Source organism: Mus musculus, chromosome 9, assembly GCF_000001635.26.
Source record: "Mus musculus strain C57BL/6J chromosome 9, GRCm38.p6 C57BL/6J".
NCBI lineage: Eukaryota > Metazoa > Chordata > Mammalia > Rodentia > Muridae > Mus > Mus musculus.
Window position 1 is genome coordinate 121042515 of NC_000075.6, and position 18538 is coordinate 121061052.

Sequence of the window (18538 nt, forward strand, 5' to 3'; positions counted from 1 at the left end):
CCTGCAATGTCTGAGCCCCATTCACAGCCATCGTGGGATGCATGGGGCCTGGACGTGCCCATATGGGCTCAGCACACAAGGAAATGCCATGTGACACTTATATTCACAGAAGAACATCCGGTGACCAATGTCAGAACTTAGATAGGAAATGACAGCTGGCGCTTGCCGTACCCTACTCTGCTCAGAGACTTAGCCAGACTCAGGCAAGGAGGGAACGAAGGAAGAACAGAACACAGATTTATGATTGGGTGGGTAGGGCTCCGTCTGAGGGCAGGCATCCACTGCAGAGCAATGTTCATATGTACACCACCAGGGGAAGTGTCATCAGTCACCCAGGAGCCGAGACCTGGGACTGCTAGTGTTTGTGCACACTGTTAATCCTTCCTAAACACTTAGATCAGAGGAAGGTGTCACCATACCTCGAAGCCTTGCCCGGAGGACGGCTTTGCCAGTTGCCATGGCTGAAGTCATTGGTGTCCATGACAAGCCTATGCCCTCGACAAGGTGCACATTCACCCAGGGCTTCCTGCCCCCTCCCCTGCAGGTGAGGACACAGAGCAGAGACCTTTCAAGGGGTGGGTGCTTGTCAGACATCCCAATCATATCGCTTTCAGAGTCAGCCATGACATGGCTACTGGAATTACCTACTGCCCAGCTGACACCTTCACTGTCCCTGACATATGGGCCTGAAGATGACAGGTGCCACCTTGTCCTGGATGCCACCTGCTTTCCCAGAGTAGTTGGCAGCTTTACTTCAGCCACTCTTAGGCCCCAGACAGTTCTGCAGTACTCGATAAGCCATCAGCACTGAGTGTTGGGAGTAAGCTAGCTTTAATTAACAGACATGCAGGCTCGTCTGCAGTCCTCCTGGGAACACTATGAGTAATAAACAGGCTCGGGAGGGACTTGAAGATGCCCACCATGTTTTTATAGCAAAAGCATGAAGTATGATTAAAAATCTCCCAACTTTCCCGTAAATGAAACAGGTAAGTCGGTCATCAGGCTCCACACTGTTCTCCGAACTCCCTAAATACAGAGGGATCAGGAAGAGGACCTGGGGGACATGCTCGGGTCCATCAGCAGAGCTGAACAGTCCGATCCTTTGTTAGTGACAATTATGGCTTCAGAAGGATTCTGTCCCAAGACTGAGACCCTAAACAGAAATGCCAGGGTATTTCTTCTGGGGACCACATATCCCCACAACCTTTTAGATGATGGATAGCACCGTATCCCAGTCATGGCATGCTACAGGGCCTTTTACACTTCAGGGTTACCTTCTCTGAATCCACCCAGGCTTCCAGCCTCAGGAGCCATGGGGTGGGGCACACTGACCTTCAGGACACTAAAAGCCATGTCCACGTGCCCCTGGCCAGCGCGTACATCTAATGATTGTGTCTGAGGTAGGCCCTTGAGGGAAGCTCTTCCCTCTGTAACTTCTTACAACTCAAAGAACTCACAAGTGTGCCAGGCCTCCTAACTCCATCAGTAGGAAAAAAGGGGTCGGGGGGTGGGGTAGGGTGGGGGCTGGTGAGATGGCTCAGCGGTTAAGAGTACTGACTGCGCTTCCAGAGGTCCTGAGTTCAAATCCCAGCAACCATATGGTGGCTCACAACCATCTGTAGTGAGATCTGACGCCTTCTTCTGGGGTGTCTGAGGACGGCTACAGTGTACTTACATATAATAATAAATAAAATCTTAAAAAAAAAAAACATGGTAAAAGAAACAGTGTGAGTCCATCCCAGACTAAGACAGAGCACACTGGAAGGTATCCCAGACCAGAAAGAAAGCCATTTAAGTCACAAACTGGGGCAGCTGGCTGAAGCAGAATAGATATGGCAAGGGTGCCAAAGAATCACACCAGTGCTAAATTACTAATTAGGACACTTCAGCCAGAGAACCAGTTTCTATGTCTCTCTCTCTCTGTCTTCTTTCCCTTTCTTTCGTTTTTAAAGAATGATGTCTTGCATTTCTCATGTGGTTCAGGAAGACAATGTAACACATATAGAGTATAACCAACGTCAACATGCAGAATATGACCAATGTCAGCCACCTATGACTGCACACAGAGGCAACTGGGGGGCCCACGCCACACATGAGACATTTTGGAAATCTGAAATAAGGTCCCTGCCCAGTCCTGCTGTGGTGGCCGTGGCGCGCCCTGGCTGACTCACCATCCTCTTGAGGATCCTCAGCAGAAGCTTCTGGTCCTTGGGGTCCTCCTTGGTCATCAGGAGGTTGGCAAAGGTCACCATGTTCTCTGGGGACAAGCTCTCGGGGTTCTCGCCTCCATACAGCTGCACCAGGATGGACAGGCACTTGGATGAGACCTCGGAGATCTCAGGGTCCTCGCTGGGAAGCTGGAAGCGGGCAGAGAGGGTTGTGTAAGCTCTGCTGCTGTGCAGTGCAGACCGGCGTCACAATGAATCATGGGAGCGAGAAGGTGACAGACACTCTAGTGGCTACATCATTCATACACTACGATGCTTTACTGAAGGCTATTCACACCAATTCCAGGCACCTGTGCTCCTTCCTACACCCCTCAGAAGAGAATGGCCCACAGCCAGCAGCACACACGTGCTAATGTCTGAATGGTGGGCTGCACCACTGAGCACCGGCAGCCTTTGCTTTCTGAGCCTCCCTCCTCGCCCTCTTTGCTTTCTTCCATGAGACAGGAAGCCCAGGCTGTGCAGCCCAGGCTGGCCTCAGCCTCCTTCATGCCGGGTCACAGATGTGACCTTGTCTGCCTCTTTAGGCACATACTTGCTAGGAACTTGTTTAGGAAACCTCTGCTACATAAAAGACTCCGAGGCTAATTAGCCTAAGGTGTTTCTAAAACCTTATGAACAGGGGACGTTGCTTATTTTCTTCTCCGCAAGGTCACTGTTGTGTAGAGAACTGGCTTTTGTGGAGTAATTCCTGCTACTTAGCTGAGCCTCACTTTCCACTGCTGAGGAATATTCCAGAGTGTTTATATGCCCATTAAGGAAAACGTGCCCCGTTTCTAAAGCTATAAAGCTCCTGCAGATACCAAATAGGCCCTAAAAATAAACACCAGTGTTTACTCTCTGGGGAGCTGCCAGGCTGTGCCAGGGGGACTCAGGTTTATTTATTTCTTTATTTCTTTTTTTTTTTTTTGGTTTTTCGAGACAGGGTTTCTCTGTGTAGCCCTGGCTGTCCTGGAACTCACTTTGTAGACCAGGCTGACCTCGAACTCAGAAATCCACCTGCCTCTGCCTCCCGAGTGCTGGAATTAAAGGCGTGCGCCACCACACCCGGCCTCAGGTTTATCTTTAAGGAAACCAACCCTAACCCCCCCAACAGTAGTGATGTGTCTTCCCTCTGACGTATGGGTGTGGTTCAGCCTCGTCTCACTCACTTCCTTAATCATCCCCAGTGCAGCCCCTGGTGTCTGGCTCTATATTTTCCAAGTATGGCCTCTATGTAGGAACACGACCTTTTTTGTCAACCTCACAAAATCTTTGGCATTAAAAAAAAAAAAAAAAAAAGCTGATGAAATCCAATGAATGGTTGGTTTTCCATTCCTCGGAATGGTGCTGTGGTGTCAAAACAGCACCGAAACTTCTTGGCTACACCTTCAGTCCTGAAGGTTGTGTTTATGTTTTTTTTTCTAAATTTATTATAGTTTTATATTTTATACTTAAATTTCACTTAATTTGGAGTTAACTTGTATGTAAATTGTGAGGCTGGGGTGTAAATTGGGGGTGGGGGAGGAATGAGCCCCAGCCCCCTGAACTTTCTGTTGCTCCAGCACTGTTCCTGAAAATGCCTTAGTTAACAGTCCTAAGAAAGGCAGACAGCCCAGGCAGGCTCCGCCCACCAACCTCCTGCACTCTCTCACTCTTGCAGCTTCCCCTATCCTATCCCCAGTTCAGTGCCCCCCTGGTTGCCATGCCCCAGTGTCCAACTGGGATGGAGACTTCCCGCTCTGCTAAAGACAACACAGACTGACAAGAAGACCAGAGAGGAAACAGAAATCAAGGATCAAAACACCCAACCAGTAAGACAAACTCAGAAATTAGCATCTAGGCCTCTAATCACTCCAAAGCAGTGCCTAGAGGCCAGTGTAAGCACACACCACAGCCAATGCAATATGTCACCCCCAGAGCCCAGCCACACCACAGAAAACCCTGAACATTCCAACATAGCCGAAGCACAAGAATAAGACCTTAAAACCAACTTTATGACGATGATAGAGATCCTTAAAGAGAAAATGACCAAATCCCTTAAAGACATTCAGGAAAATACAAACAAACAACTTGAGGAACTGAAGGAGACAACTGAAACTGTTCCAGACCTGAAAATGGAAATAGAAGCAATAAAGAAGCCACAGACTGGGGAATCCTGGAGAAGAAAATCCCAGGCAAGAGAACAGGGACTACAGACACAACCATCCCCAGCAGAACACAGGAGAGGGAAGAGAGAATCTCAGGTGGAACAGATTAGAAGAAACAGACACATCTGTCAAAGAAAATGTTAAATATAAAAAGGTCCTGACACAAAACATCGAGGAAATTTGGGACACTATGAAAGACCAAATATAAGAATACTAGGAATGGAAGAAGGAGAAGATTTCCAGCTCAAATATTTTCAACAAAATCATGGAAGAAGAAAAAATTTCCTAGCCTAAGAAGGAGATGCCTGTAAACATACCAGAAGCTTACAGAATACCAAACAGATTAGATCAGAAAAGAAAGCACTCCCCCTCCACATAACAATCAAAACTAAATATTCAACAAAGAAGGAATACTAAAAGATGCACGGGAAAAAGCCAAGTCACATGTAAAGGCAGACATATCAGAATTACACCGGACTTCTCACTGGAAACAACAAAGCTGGAAGGACCTGAAAGGAAGTCCTTCAGACTCTGAGAACACGGATGCCAGCGTAGACTCCTAACTGTACCCAGCAACACTCGCAATCACCACAGAAGGTGAAAACAAGATATTCTATGACAAAGTCAAACCTAAACAATATCTATTCATAAATCTACCCATACAGAAGGTATTAGAAGGAAAACTCCAACCCAAGGAGATTAACTACACCCATGAAAACACAAGCAATAAATAATCTCACAGCAGCAAAACTGAAAGAAGGACATGTGCACACACGCACATGTGCACACTCCCCTCCCCAAATAACAGGAATTCACAATCATTGGTCACTGATCTGTCTCAGTATCAGTGGACTCAACTCCCCAGTAAAAATACACATACTTACAGAATGGATGGGAAGGCAGGATCATCCTGCTGCTGCAGCCAAGAAACATACCTCAATTTCAAAGATAGACATTTCATCAGAATAAAAGGTTGGAAAAAGGTTTTTCAAGCAAGAAACAAGGTGGTATAGCCATTCTAATATCTTCAACAAAATAGTCTTCAAATCATAGTTAAGCAAAAGAGACAGGGAAGGACACTTCACACTCATTAAAGGAAAGAAATACAACAAAACAATCCTTCAGTTCTTAATACCTATGCCTCCAAGACAAGGGTACCCATGTTTGTAAAAGAAACACTACTAAAGCCTAAATAACACATTGATTTTCATACATTGATAGTGAGAGACTTCAATACCCCATCCTTACCAATTGACAGGTCATCCAGACAAAAACTAAACAGGAAAAAAATAATACTAGAGCTCACAGATATTATGAACCAAATGGACCTAACAGGAATTAACACATTTCACCCAAACACAAAAGAATATACCTTCTTCTCAGCACCTCATGGAACATTCTGTAAATTGACCACATACTTGGTTACAAAACAAGTCTTAATAGAATCAAAAAAACCTCCTGCATCGTGTTAGACCAGCACGGATTAAAGCTGGATTTCAATGACAACAGAAACAACAGAAAGCCTACAACTCATGGAAACTGAACAACTCTCTATTCAGTGATCACTGGGTCAAAGCAGAAATAAAGAAATGAAAGACTTTCTAGGGTTCAATGAAAATGAACATACAACATACCCAAAGTTATGGGACACAGGGAAAGTATTGCTGAGAGGAAGGTTATAGCAGAACGTTCCTACATAAAGAAACTGGAGAGATCTCATACTAGTGACTTAACAGGATACCTAAAAGCTCTAGAACAAAAGGAAGAAAACACACCAGGGAGGAGCAGATGGCAGGAAATAAACTGAGGGCTGAAATAAATAAAACAGAAACAAAGAGAACAGTATAATAATTGATGAAATAAAGAGCTGGTTCTTTGAGAAAATCAACAAGATAGATAAACCCTTATCCAAACCACATAGAAGGAAGAAAATATCCAAATTAACAAAAACAGAAACAAAAAAGTGGACATAATATCGGACATTGAAGAAATCCAAAGAATCATTAGTCTTCATTTTAAAACCTGTACTCTACAAAATTGGAAAATTTAAAATAGATAATTTTCTTGATAGATACATAAAGTTTTTTTTAACCAAAATTAAATCAAGATCAGACAAACATTTTAAATAGAACTATAACCTCAAAGGAGATAAAAGCAGTTATTAAAAGTCTCCCAACCACAATAATAGTCCTGGGGTAGACAGATTTAGTGCAGAATTCTACCAGACTTTCAAAGAAGAGCTAATGCTAATATTTCTCAAATTATTCCTCAAAATAGAAACAGAAGGAACATTGTGAAATTCATTTTATGAGGCCACAGTCACCCTGACACTCAAACCACATAAAAATTCAACAAAGAAAGATAATTACAGACCAATTTTCCTCATAAACACAGATGCAAAAAATACTCAATAAAATACTTGCAAACTGAATCCAAGAACACATCAAAAAGATCATCCACCATGGTCAAGTAGGCTTCATCTTTGAGACACAAGGATGGTTCAACATATGAAAATCTGTTGACACAGTCTACCATATAACAAACTGAAAGAACCCCACACAATCATCTCTTTAGATGCTGAAAAAGCCTCTGACAAAACCTAACACCCCTTTGTGTTAAAAGTCTTGGAGAGACCAGGGAAACAAGGTGCATGCCCAAATATAATAAAGGCAATATACAGCAAGCTGATAGCCAACATCAAATTCAATGAAGAGAAACTTAAAGCAAGCTAACTAAAGTTGGGGCCAAGACGAGGCTGTCCACCCTTTCCATGTCTATTCCATACAGTACTTGAAGTTCTAGCTGGAGCAATAAGACAACAGAAGGAGATCAAGGGGATACAAAGTGGAAAGAAAGATGTTGGGGCTGGAGAGGTTGCTCAGTGGTTAAGGGCACTGGCTGCTCTTCCAGAGGTCCTGAGTTCAATTCCCAGGTCAATTACCACATGGTGGCTCACAACCATCTGTAATGGGATCCAATGCCCTCTCCTGGCACGCAGGTGTACATGCAGACAGAGCACTCATACATTTAAAAAAAGAAGAAAGATCATTATGTACAGATTATATGATAGTATATACAAGTGGCCCCAAAAATTCTACCAGGGAACTCCTATCGCTGATAAACAGCTTTAGTGAAGTGGCTGGATAGACGAAAAACTCAAAAGAAAAAAATCAGTAGCCCTCCTATATACTAATGGCAAATGGGCTGAGAAAGCAATCAGGGAAACAAAACCTTTCACAATGGCCACAAATAATATAAAATATCTTGTAGTAACTCTAACCAAGCAAGTGAAAGACTTGTATGACAAAAATTTCAAATCTTTGAGAAAAGAAACTGAAGAAGATACCAGACGATGGGATTGGTAGGACAGACATAGTGAAAATGGCCATCCTACCAAAAGCAATCTGTAGATTCAATTCAATCCCCATTAAAATTCCAACACAATTCTTTATAGGCCTTGAAAGAACAATACTTAACTTCATATGAAGAAACAAAAACCCCAGAATAGCTAAAACAATTCTCTACAATAAAAGAACATCTGGATGTATCGCCATCCCCGATTTCAAGCTATACTAAGGAGCTATGGTAACGAAAACTGCATAGTATTGGCATAAAAACAGACAGGTTGATCAATGGGGTCAAATCAAAGGCCCAGATGTAAATCCACACACCTATGGCCACCTGGTGCTTGGTAAAGAAGCCTCTCTTAGTCAGGGTTTCTACTCCTGCACAAACATCATGACCAAGAAGCCAGTTGGGGAGGAAAGGGTTTATTCAGCTTACACTTTCCACATTGCTGTTCATCACCAAAGGAAGTCAGGACTGGAACTCAAGCAGGTCACGAAGCAGGAGCTGATGCAGAGGCCATGGACGGATGTTACTTACTGGCTTGCTTCCTCTGGCTTGCTCAGCTTGCTTTCGTATAGAACCCAGGACCACCAACCCAGGTGTGGTACCACCCACAATGGGTCCTCTCAGCTTGATCACTAATTGAGAAAATGCCTTACAGCTGGATCTCATGGAGGCATTTCCTCAACTGAAGCTCCTTTCTCTGTGATAACTCCAGCTGTGTCAAGTTGACACAAAACTAGCCAGTACAAAGCCTGAGATGCACAACAGAAAAAAGAAAGCATCTTCAACAAATGGTGCTGGTCTAGCTGGATGTTGGCATGTAGAAGAATGGAAATAGATCCACATCTATCACTCTGCTCAAAACTCAAGTCCAAGTGGACCAAAGACTTTAGTATGAAACTAGATACACTGAATATGTAATGGCTGTTCTTGCTTATAACTTGACTATATATGGAATGAATTACAATCCAGAAATGGAGGGCACACCTGTGATCTGGATCTTGAGGCATACATTTAATCTGGGCCATACCTTCTGCTGGAAGCCTGTATAAGGTTCCCTGTCTACTGCCCTCACTTTGCCAGCACATCCATTGGAGCCTACTTCTTCATGATTCCATCTTATACAGAAGATAAGACATCCAGCCTCGTGGAACTGGGACTGAGCAATGGCTAGATTCTTGGGACTTTCCATTCACAGCTGGCCATTGTTGGACTAGGTAGACTGCAGCCTGTACGTCATTCCAATAAATTCATACACACACACACACACACACACACACACACACACACATGTGTGTGCACATATATGAAAGAGTATATATATGTACATATATATGTATATATATATACACACATATATATGTATGTGTGTGTGTGTGTTAGAGAGAGAGAGAGAGAGATTCATTCTATAAGTTCTGTGACTCTAGAAAACCCTAATACAGAACCTAACAGAGGAGAAGAGAAATTAGGGAATAGCCTTGAATGCACTGGCAAGGGAGACAACTTCCTAAATAGAACACCCATAGCTCAGGCACTAAGATCAACAATTAATAAATGGGACCTCATTAAACTGAAAAGCTTCGGTGAGGCAAAGGACAATGTCAACGGGACAGAATGGCAGCCTACAGATTGGGAAAAGATTTTCACTAACTCAACATCAGATAGAGAGCTAATGTCCAAAATATATAAAGAACTTGAGACATCAATAAACCAAATAACCCAATTTTAAGATGGGGTACAGATTTAAACAAAGAATTCTCAACAGAGGAATCTCTAATTAAGAGAGTAAAGAAATGCTCAACGTCCTTAGTGATCAGGGAAATGCAAATCAAAACAACTCTGAGATTCCATCTTGCACCTGTCAGAATGGTTAAGATAAAAAAATTGCAAGTGATAGCTCATACTGATGAGGATGTAGAGTAAGGGGAGCGCTCCTCCATTGCTGGTGGGAGTGCAAACTTTACAGCCATTATAGAAATCAGCCTGGAAATCCCTCAGACATTTGGGATTCCATCTAAGTCAAGACCCAACTACACTACTCTTGGGCATTGTCTTAGTCAGGGTTTCTACTCCTGCACAAAACATCATGAACAAGAAGCAAATTGGGGAGGAAAGGGTTTATTCAGCTTACACTTCCACATAGCTGTTCATCACCAAGGAAGTCAGGACTGGAACTCAAACAGGTCAGGAAGCAGGAGCTGATGCAGAGGCCATGGACGGATGTTACTTACTGGCTTGCTTCCCCTGCCTTGCTCAGCTTGCTTTCTTATAGAACCCAGGACTACCAGCCCAGGGATGGCACCACCCACAATGGGCCCTCCACACTTGATCACTAATTGAGAAAATGCCTTACAGTTGTATCTCATAGAGGCATTTCCTCAACTGAAGCTCCTTTCTCTGTGATAACTCCACCATGTGTCAAGTTGACCGAAAACCAGCCAGTACAGGCATATACCAAAAGGGTGCCCATTCTACCACTTGCTCAACTATGTCCATAGCAGATTTATTCATAATAGCTAGAAACTGGAAACAAACTAGAACTCCCTCAACTGAATAATAGATAAAGAAAATGTGGTACATCTACACAATGGAGTATTACTCAGCTGTTAAAAACAATGATATCCTGAAACTTGCAAGCAAATGGATGGAACTAGAAACAAATCATCCTGAGTGAAGTGCCCAGACCCAGAAGGACAAACATGGTACGCACTCACTTATAAGGGACATTAGTGGTTAAGTAAAGGATTATCATGGTACAATCCACAGCCCGGGAGAGACAAAGTAACAATGAGGTTTGCGGATGGTGGGTGTCATGTATCTCCCTGCAAAGGGGAAATAGATTTTGCAGGCAGACTGGTGGAAAGGTGAGGATGGGAACAGGAGCGTTCAGGTGTTGGGGAAGGGTATGGAGGAATGACTGGAATTGGGAGCATTCAGCTGTGATAAAGAAATGCAGGGCCGTGGAAGCTCCCTGAATTCTCCGAGGGTGAACCTAGAGAAGTCTCCTAGTCATTGGTGGATATGGAGCCCCCACCAGCCATTCTCTACAACCAGACAAGTCTCCCAGCAGTAGGACTGGGACATCAACTCAGCCACCAAACCTTCAACCTCCAGCTTCCCCTGTCTGCAGGATGTGCTGGGGTGATGGTGTCATGGAACTTACGGTAGTAGCCAACTAATGACTGGTCCAACTTGAAACCAGTGCCAAGAGAGAGCCCATACTTAACACTGCGTGGAGGGCCAGGAACCAGAGGCTAGATGTCCAGAGACATGTAATAAAACCAAACATGACCAGGAAAAAAAGTCAATGAAATGATTCCTAGTGGTATTCTGCTGTACGCATAGATCAGTGCCTCAGCCAACTGTCATGACAGAGGCTTTGTCCAGCAAGTGATGGGAGCAGACACAGAGCCCACAGTCAAACACTAGGCAAAGCCAGGGGAACCCTGAAGAGGATGGGAAGGAAGGACTGTAGGAGTTAGAGGGGTTGAGGACACCATGAGAACATGGCCCACTGAGACTGATGTGACAAACACAGCTGGTGTTGTCTGAGCTAGGTGCTCTGCATATGTTTCAGTTGTGTAGCTTGAGGGACCCCTAATAGTGGGAGTGGGATATCTCTGCCTCTTACCCTGTTCTTGGGACCTGTTTCCTCCTACTTGGTGTGAGGGTTTGTGCCTAGTCCTACCGCAACTTGTGATGCTGTTTGGTTGATATCCCTGGTAAGCCCACTCTTTCTTCTTTCTTTCTTTCTTTCTTTCTTTCTTTCTTTCTTTCTTTCTTTCTTTCTTTCTTTCTTCCTTCCTTCCTTCCTTCCTTCCTTCCTTCCTTCCTTCCTTCCTTTCTTTCTTTCTTTCTTTCTTTTTCTTAAAGGAAAACTGAGGAGGAGTTGAAAGAAAGAAAACTAAATTCAAGGCTTCAAAGCCCTACCTTAGTGGATTGGGAGGTGGAGCTGAGAGAAGTAGAGGTTGGGGAAACTGCAGTTGGAATGTAATGTATATAAAGAATAATAAAAAAAAAAGAAGACCTAGGAGGGCAGGGCCAGAGCCGTTTAATCTCTGTTTAAAAAAAAAAAAATTCATCCAAATGTGTTTACCTGACCTGCATTCTCTACTCGGATTGGTCCATCTGGGCTAGCCCACCGTGGTCACGTGCTCACTGTGGTCACGTGCCGTCTTCCTCATTCCCATTGAGAACTTCCCTCCCATGGCTTTTTTTCTCTTCAAAATTACGTCAGCCATTTTAGGATGTCGGGTTTTCTTTATAAATTCTAGAACTAGCTTGCCTGTCTCCAGAAACCTGTTGACTTCTTCAGGAATTGCCTGACTCCTCTTGGGTAGAGCAAATGTTCTCACCGTGGTGCGCCTAAGTGGGAGCGGCTCTCTGCATCTATTTCCACCATCTTTGAATTCTTCTGCAGTGTCCTGGACACACCTGCTCCTGTGTGCCGTGGTGCACTTTACTCTTTGGAGCAATTTTACATACTGTTTTATTTTTTAGTTTGAGTCTCTGCACACTCACTCACTCTTTGTTCACACAGACAGGATTTTTTAAGATGAATTTTCAGGTATAATTAGCACAAAAGCCACAGACAGGTACATGATGACACATTTTGATGAGTTTGTGTTTTCTTTATTGTGTCTGTATCTTGTAGCCTGGATGGAATGTCTCAACCCTGAGAATGGTCTACAGAGTCACCTCCAAGCATGGCTGGCTCCCTGAGAGAATGTGCACTTTTCTTCTCTCTAAGAATGGCAGCCATGACGTCATGACTCTCCTGCTCTTAGAGAAATGGGATTGAGCCGCTCACTCTTCAATACTATGTTGTTTGTAGTTCTTATTGACGTTTTACCAGCTTGAGAAGCCTTCCCATCTAATCCTCGTTTGATGAGAATTTTTATCAGAAACTAGTGCGAGACATTGTCTACGACTCTCAGTATAGCCTCACTGTATATCCAATTTCTTCATAATACTGTGTAGGTGTAGGATATATTAACTGATATTTTCTGAACAAATCTGGAGGGGATCCTGCTGCTATCTGTTGCCACAGGTGTGCTCAATCCACAGGCCCCGAGACTCTGAAGTCAGGAGAGATCCTGGTCTGTGGTCTGGTTAGTGGTGGTTTGTGTGCATGCGCGTGTGCGTGTGTGTATGTTTTGGTATTTTGCTTTCCTGATCATTCTTTGAAATCAATAACAGTGACGCCATCCGCAGGGAGTGGACTGGGAAATACTTTCCTCTTGTATCTTATGTAAGAAATTATGTAAGGCTGTTGCTAAGCCTTTTCTCGTTGGTATAATCTGGTGAAATTATCTGGGTTTCGAGAGATTAGAAATTTAATTTCCCTGATGACTGCAAAACAATTCAATGCTCATCTTGGTTGAAGTTTTGTAGTTATAAAGGAATGGAATAACTTCTTCATGAGCACAATGTTGTTGGGAGCACCCAGGGCTCCTCTCAGAAGCTGTTGGGAGCACCCAGGCTCCTCTCAGAGGCTGTTGGGAGCACCCAGGGCTCCTCTCAGGGGCTGTTGGGAGCACCCAGGGCTCCTCTCAGGAGCTGTTGGGAGCACCCCAGGCTCCTCTCCAGAGCTGTGCCCGGGCCTTCCATTCCATCCCACAGCAGTCATTTCTGCTTCTCTGATCCTTTTCAGTTTCTTGTTAGCTTTCAAATCCACCCCCAAAGAGTTAATTTTTCATTTAATTGGTTTTCCTCTTTTGATTTGCTTTGAGTTAATTTTCTATTCTTTACCTATTTCCTAAAGTAGCAGTAAGGCTTCAGTGCAGCATCATAAGTACATGCCATTGTGCTTGTTCCCACTCATTACCCTCCCCTACCCGCACCCTCCTTCACCCTCCCCCACCTCCATCTTCCTCCACCCTCCCCCACTCTGCTTGCTGATCCCCTCCCTCCCCCAAATAGTTTCATTTCCTCCCTCTCTTCTTGTTAATTTTTTGCTTGCTTGGTAGCAGTGGGGACTGAGCCCTGGGCCTTAGGAATGCCTGGCAGGCCCTGCTCACTCTCCAAAGCATCCTTACTGCGGAACCCAGGCTGGCCTCAAAGCTCCTGAGTGCTGAGTGCCGGGTCAGACTCGGCACCACCACGCCTGGCTGGGCTTTTCCTTTCTTCTCACATAAGGTTTTGAAATTATAAATTTTTCTTTAAGTGATGCTTTTAGCTACATTCTACAAGTTTTGATATATTTTCATTTTAATTCACTTCTATGTATTAAAACTTCCTGTGAGAATTCATCTTTGACCTGTGAATTATTTTAAGTGCACTTGCTTTTCAGATGTCAGACTTCTTTCCTGTAATCCTTTTATTACTGGTGTCTAGCCTGGCTCCGTTGTGGTCAAGGAGATGACTCTAGGAGGAAGACTTGCTCTGTGAGCTCTGGCTCACAGCTCAGGGGTCCAGTCCATCAGGGCGGATGTCAGAGCAGTCAGGGCTTGAAGCAGCTGCTCACCAACACCTACAATCTGGAGGCAGAGAGGGCTGCTGCTGCTGTTGAAATCCCTTCTCCATTTACAAGGTCCAGGATCCCAGCCAGGGGATGGTGCCGCCCACAGTGTGCAGTCTCCCCTCTGTTAATGCAATCATGATAACCCCACAGGCATGTGCCAGGGACCATCTTCCAAGTGCTGCTAGGCTCTATCACCTTGACAATTAACACTCACCTTTGCAAATGCTTATTCTATGCAGAAACTGGTTTATGGCCATTGTTTACTGCTTCCTAGCTTTAGTTATAGACTCAGCCATGTCCAATTAGATTTGAACTTAAGATAAACATGTTATCATTACGCCCATTTGACATCTTGTTTTCAGTCTGCCAGCCTCATTTCTTGGAAGTGCTCTTACTGGCCACCTTGAATACTTTGTGGGAAGAGATGTAAACAGATATACGCATGCAGCGTGGATATGATTCTAAGGACACATACACTTGAATTTTAAGAACTGTTTTAAACTTAAAAATCACAGTTGTGGCGGATTTGTTTCTCTTTAATCAACACATCCAACACAATGTAATCAAAACTCTTTCTCATTGTGTATTCTATTTTAAAACTATTACCTACCACAGTGCTTTGTCAGACATTATATGGGGATACTTAGTTCCATTACCTACCACAGTGCTTTGTCAGCCGTTATATGGGGATACTTAGTTCCAGAGAAGATAATACATTAGCAAAGAAAGAACAAAAATAACCACTTCACAGCAGCCTTTCCTGTCCCTTTGATGTTGCTAACCGTGCCTGGAGACAGATCTCTGCACTGTTAGGACATCTTTTACAGGATTCCACCCAAGGCTGGCAGGCCTGCTGCTTGCCTTGCCTCCATCCATCACATCCTGCCCCGCCCACCCCCATCGGCAGTGAGGTTGTGGTGGAAATGCCCCACCCCAGCCCCAAATCCTAGCGTTGCTCCCTCCCCAGAGGCGAGGGAGTGCCGGACCTCCACCCCAGCACATCCTTAGAGGGACGGTGACTCTAAGTCTACACGACACAGATTCTGAAAACATCTCAAAGACAAATCGGAAGGCACAGGTGGCACAGATGGGTCCCAGCTTGCCCTGGGTAGCATTCAGAGTCACTGCCAACTGTGGAATGGTGGGGAAACACAACTCCTTTGAAAGATCCTTAACACAGAAGGGTTGGAGCTTCAGGGATGAGCCTGTCAACAGTTATTTTAAAGATCAAACACTGACTTATAACAAAGAAGTTTCCACGCGAAAACCTGGATTAACTGGGTTTGGCGTTTTTATTTTATTTTCCCCCCACTTTACAAGTATTTGCCACGATCCTCATCCTCACAGTAATCATGGCTCCTGTGAGCGCTCCCGAGGCTATAACCCACGGTCCTCACGTCTGGGTGACATGCACTTCTTAAGCTGCCTGTCAACTGATCTCTGTATCCTCTCTTGAAATGACACAATTACTGGCTTCTAATTAGTCCTTTGAACACTTTCCAGAATGGCACAGACAATAGAACACTCACTGGCTCCACCCAGGTTGACACAGAAAGGAAGAGGAGGAGACAGAGCCCAGACACACATCCTCAGGAACACAGCCTGCAAAGGAAGTGAGGGATGCTGGGAGGAGCAGGAAGGACAGGGTCCTAACAGGGAAGTGGTAAGGAAAGAGACTGCAATTAGCTTGCATCCCTGAAACTCATCACCAGGAAGAAAGGGAAAGGATTTGTCCAGACGTGACATCCTTCCGGCCTGGCAGAGAAAGCACGAACAGAGGCCGGCATTCCTGAAGGCGCACTGGGGACTGGACAGGCCAGGATCCTCGGACCGACCAACTAGGCTGGGGTCCTGAGCTGAATAAAAAGGAGGCGAGTGGAACAAAAAGGCGTCCATGGGCATCTGTCGGCATCGACAGCATCCATTGCTCTACTACAGTGTGACTACGCTGCTCCCTGTCATGACAAATTCCACCCTCAAACTGTGAACAAAACAAACCCTTCCTTCCTATCATAGTGTCACATGTCACAGTTATTGTCATGGGTCCTCAACAGCGTGTCACCACAAGGGGCAGGAATGAGGAATGCTTTGCTCTGTGGGACCTTCTGGCTTCTTCTCAGCTCCGGATCCTTAGGGAAGAATGTGGTACGGTGTAGGTCAGGGGTGTGAGATTGACACAGGCCACTACAACACACATACACAATTCAGGAAGCCTGGTCCTTACTATGTAGAATTTGAAGGACAGTCTACAGAGGCCTTAGGTGCTGTGACACTCTTGACAAACCATGTGAAAACGTCCCCAGCCTCACCCACAGGCTGCAGATGTGTATCAGAAGAAAGACTTAGACAAACATCAGGCAAACCACCCATGGATATAAAACAGAGAAAACATATGCTGGTGGTTGTTGTTGTTAAGGAAAATGAAGAGTGGCATCGACTTTGATCTTATTTCTATTCTCTCTCATTTCCACAAAATCCTAGCTCATGATCACAGGGCTTACGTTACTCTTGAGCTCTTGGATTAAACTTTCCTTCCCTGTTGACACTGGTCCCTCACTATTCTGTTGGGTTAGATTTTCTTTTTAAAGTTTTCTCATCTTCATCCTAAATGCAAATGGTCGTCAGTTGAGAGACGTTTGTAAGTAGGCTAGGAAACTCGCTATCACTTTAGCACAATGAGCTGGGAGCCTTGCCACTGGCTCTGTGTTCTGGATCACCAGGGCTACACAGGGGGTGCCTGTCTCTTTAGTATCTAGGATTCATTTGTAAACCACATGGCAATATTTGAACATCAGCACTTACAATGCAAAATGCCCCATTGGAATCTGTCCCCAAGGGCTCCTGTGTTGAACACTTAGTCCCCAGTAGGTGGTGCTATTGCAGGAGTGTGCACCCTGTAGGAGACAGGGCTGGGCCAGATCAAGTAAGAGGTGTGAGGGGGGTGGCACAGTTCTTAGGGTCACTGCCCTTTATCTCCCCTAATCTTGCTCTCTGCTTCCCCTCCTCCAGGAAGACTCTCCTCCTCAGGTGTCTCAGGAACCTGAGCACCAGAGCCCCCCTGACACACCAAGGTCATACAGTCGTGTTTCCTGAGTCGTGACTCAGGGGATGCTAGTGTTTAACTCTTCTGAAGCGCAGCGGCTCTAACTGCTTCTCACCTCTCTGTTCCTCAGCCAGGGAAAATCATACTCTGTTTCCTATCACAGACCGTCCTTAGAAAGGTGATTTCTAAGAAAAAAGGACCTCTAGAACACAGACAGGGTGATTGTGTACCGAGAAACCAACATTTAACTTTTCAAACTGTTTTGACTGGGACCTGTGAGAGGGCTCAGTAGATAAAGATCCTTATATCACAAGCCACATGATCTAGATGGAGTAGGTGCCGTTCACAGACCGGCCTTCTGGAGTTTGATATTTACTTACTTTGAAGCCAAATTTGGCAATTTATATTTTTCTATTATTTTCATCTATTTTCCACATTGTCAAATTTAATGCCTTGAATTTTGTGTATTTTGAGTTTGTGTGCTCCTTCCTAATGCTACAGCCAACAACAAAAACAACAAAACAACAACAACAACATGAAGAACAACAAATCCAAACTGCAGCTTCCTGAGCTGAATCTTCATCCATAAATAGCAGAGCTAAGAAGAGTCGGAAGCTGCAGTTAGGGGAGGAAAGTAGAAAAATGGGGGCACTGCAGACTTCGAGCAGAAACTGAGCCCCACCAGATCAGTAGTCATTAAAAGCACTGATTGCCAGTTGTCTTACTGTGGGAGCTGATGCAAACGCGGAGTGTGCCGAAGCCTGAAGGCAGCACCAGAAAGTTACTGCGGGCATTCAGAAGAGCATGTGCTGCACACGACCCTAGGAGCGTCTGAAGTTCACACTGATGCCATTCAGCCACTGAGAAGCACAAGACTGGCAGCCAGATGCAGATGTCAAAGAGCTCATAATACTCAAATACAGAGCAAGTACAGAGAAGAGTGTGCCCATACCCATGACCCAGGAGCTTGTGACTGCAAAGGGAATGACAGAGGCAGATCAAATGTAATAGGCCAAATGCCACAGTGTGTGTGTGTGTGTGTGTGTGTGTGTGTGTGTGTGTGTGTGTGTGTGTGTGTGTATGTGTGTGTGTTGGGGGTGGGGTGGGTAGTTTTACTACTCACTTCTACATTGCTTGGCTTCTTGTGATGATCATTCCTATTGCAATTAAAAATCCTATCCCTACAGTTAAAAAAAGGAAAGGAAAATTTCTCAGACACTCGGGTAAATGGCCTCCATGTGTCATGAGTTATATACTAACCTCTCCATACAGTAGGGGCTTGGGATACTGCTAACAGCTTCCAAAAGACTCAGTGTGTTAGGACCAT

General features: G+C 44.7%; 1 protein-coding gene across 8 annotated transcripts in view; it reads right to left on the reverse strand.

Moving 5' to 3' along the window:
* The window catches only part of Ulk4 (unc-51-like kinase 4), a 321706-nt gene that overhangs the window by 78061 nt on the left and 225107 nt on the right, over positions 1-18538 (reverse strand). For all 8 annotated transcript variants that reach the window (XM_030244183.1, XM_006512024.4, XM_030244182.1 and 5 more), the window contains one exon: positions 2172-2357. In XM_030244183.1, coding sequence (XP_030100043.1) covers positions 2172-2357 — 186 coding nt within the window. The remainder of the gene's footprint in view (positions 1-2171; positions 2358-18538) is intronic.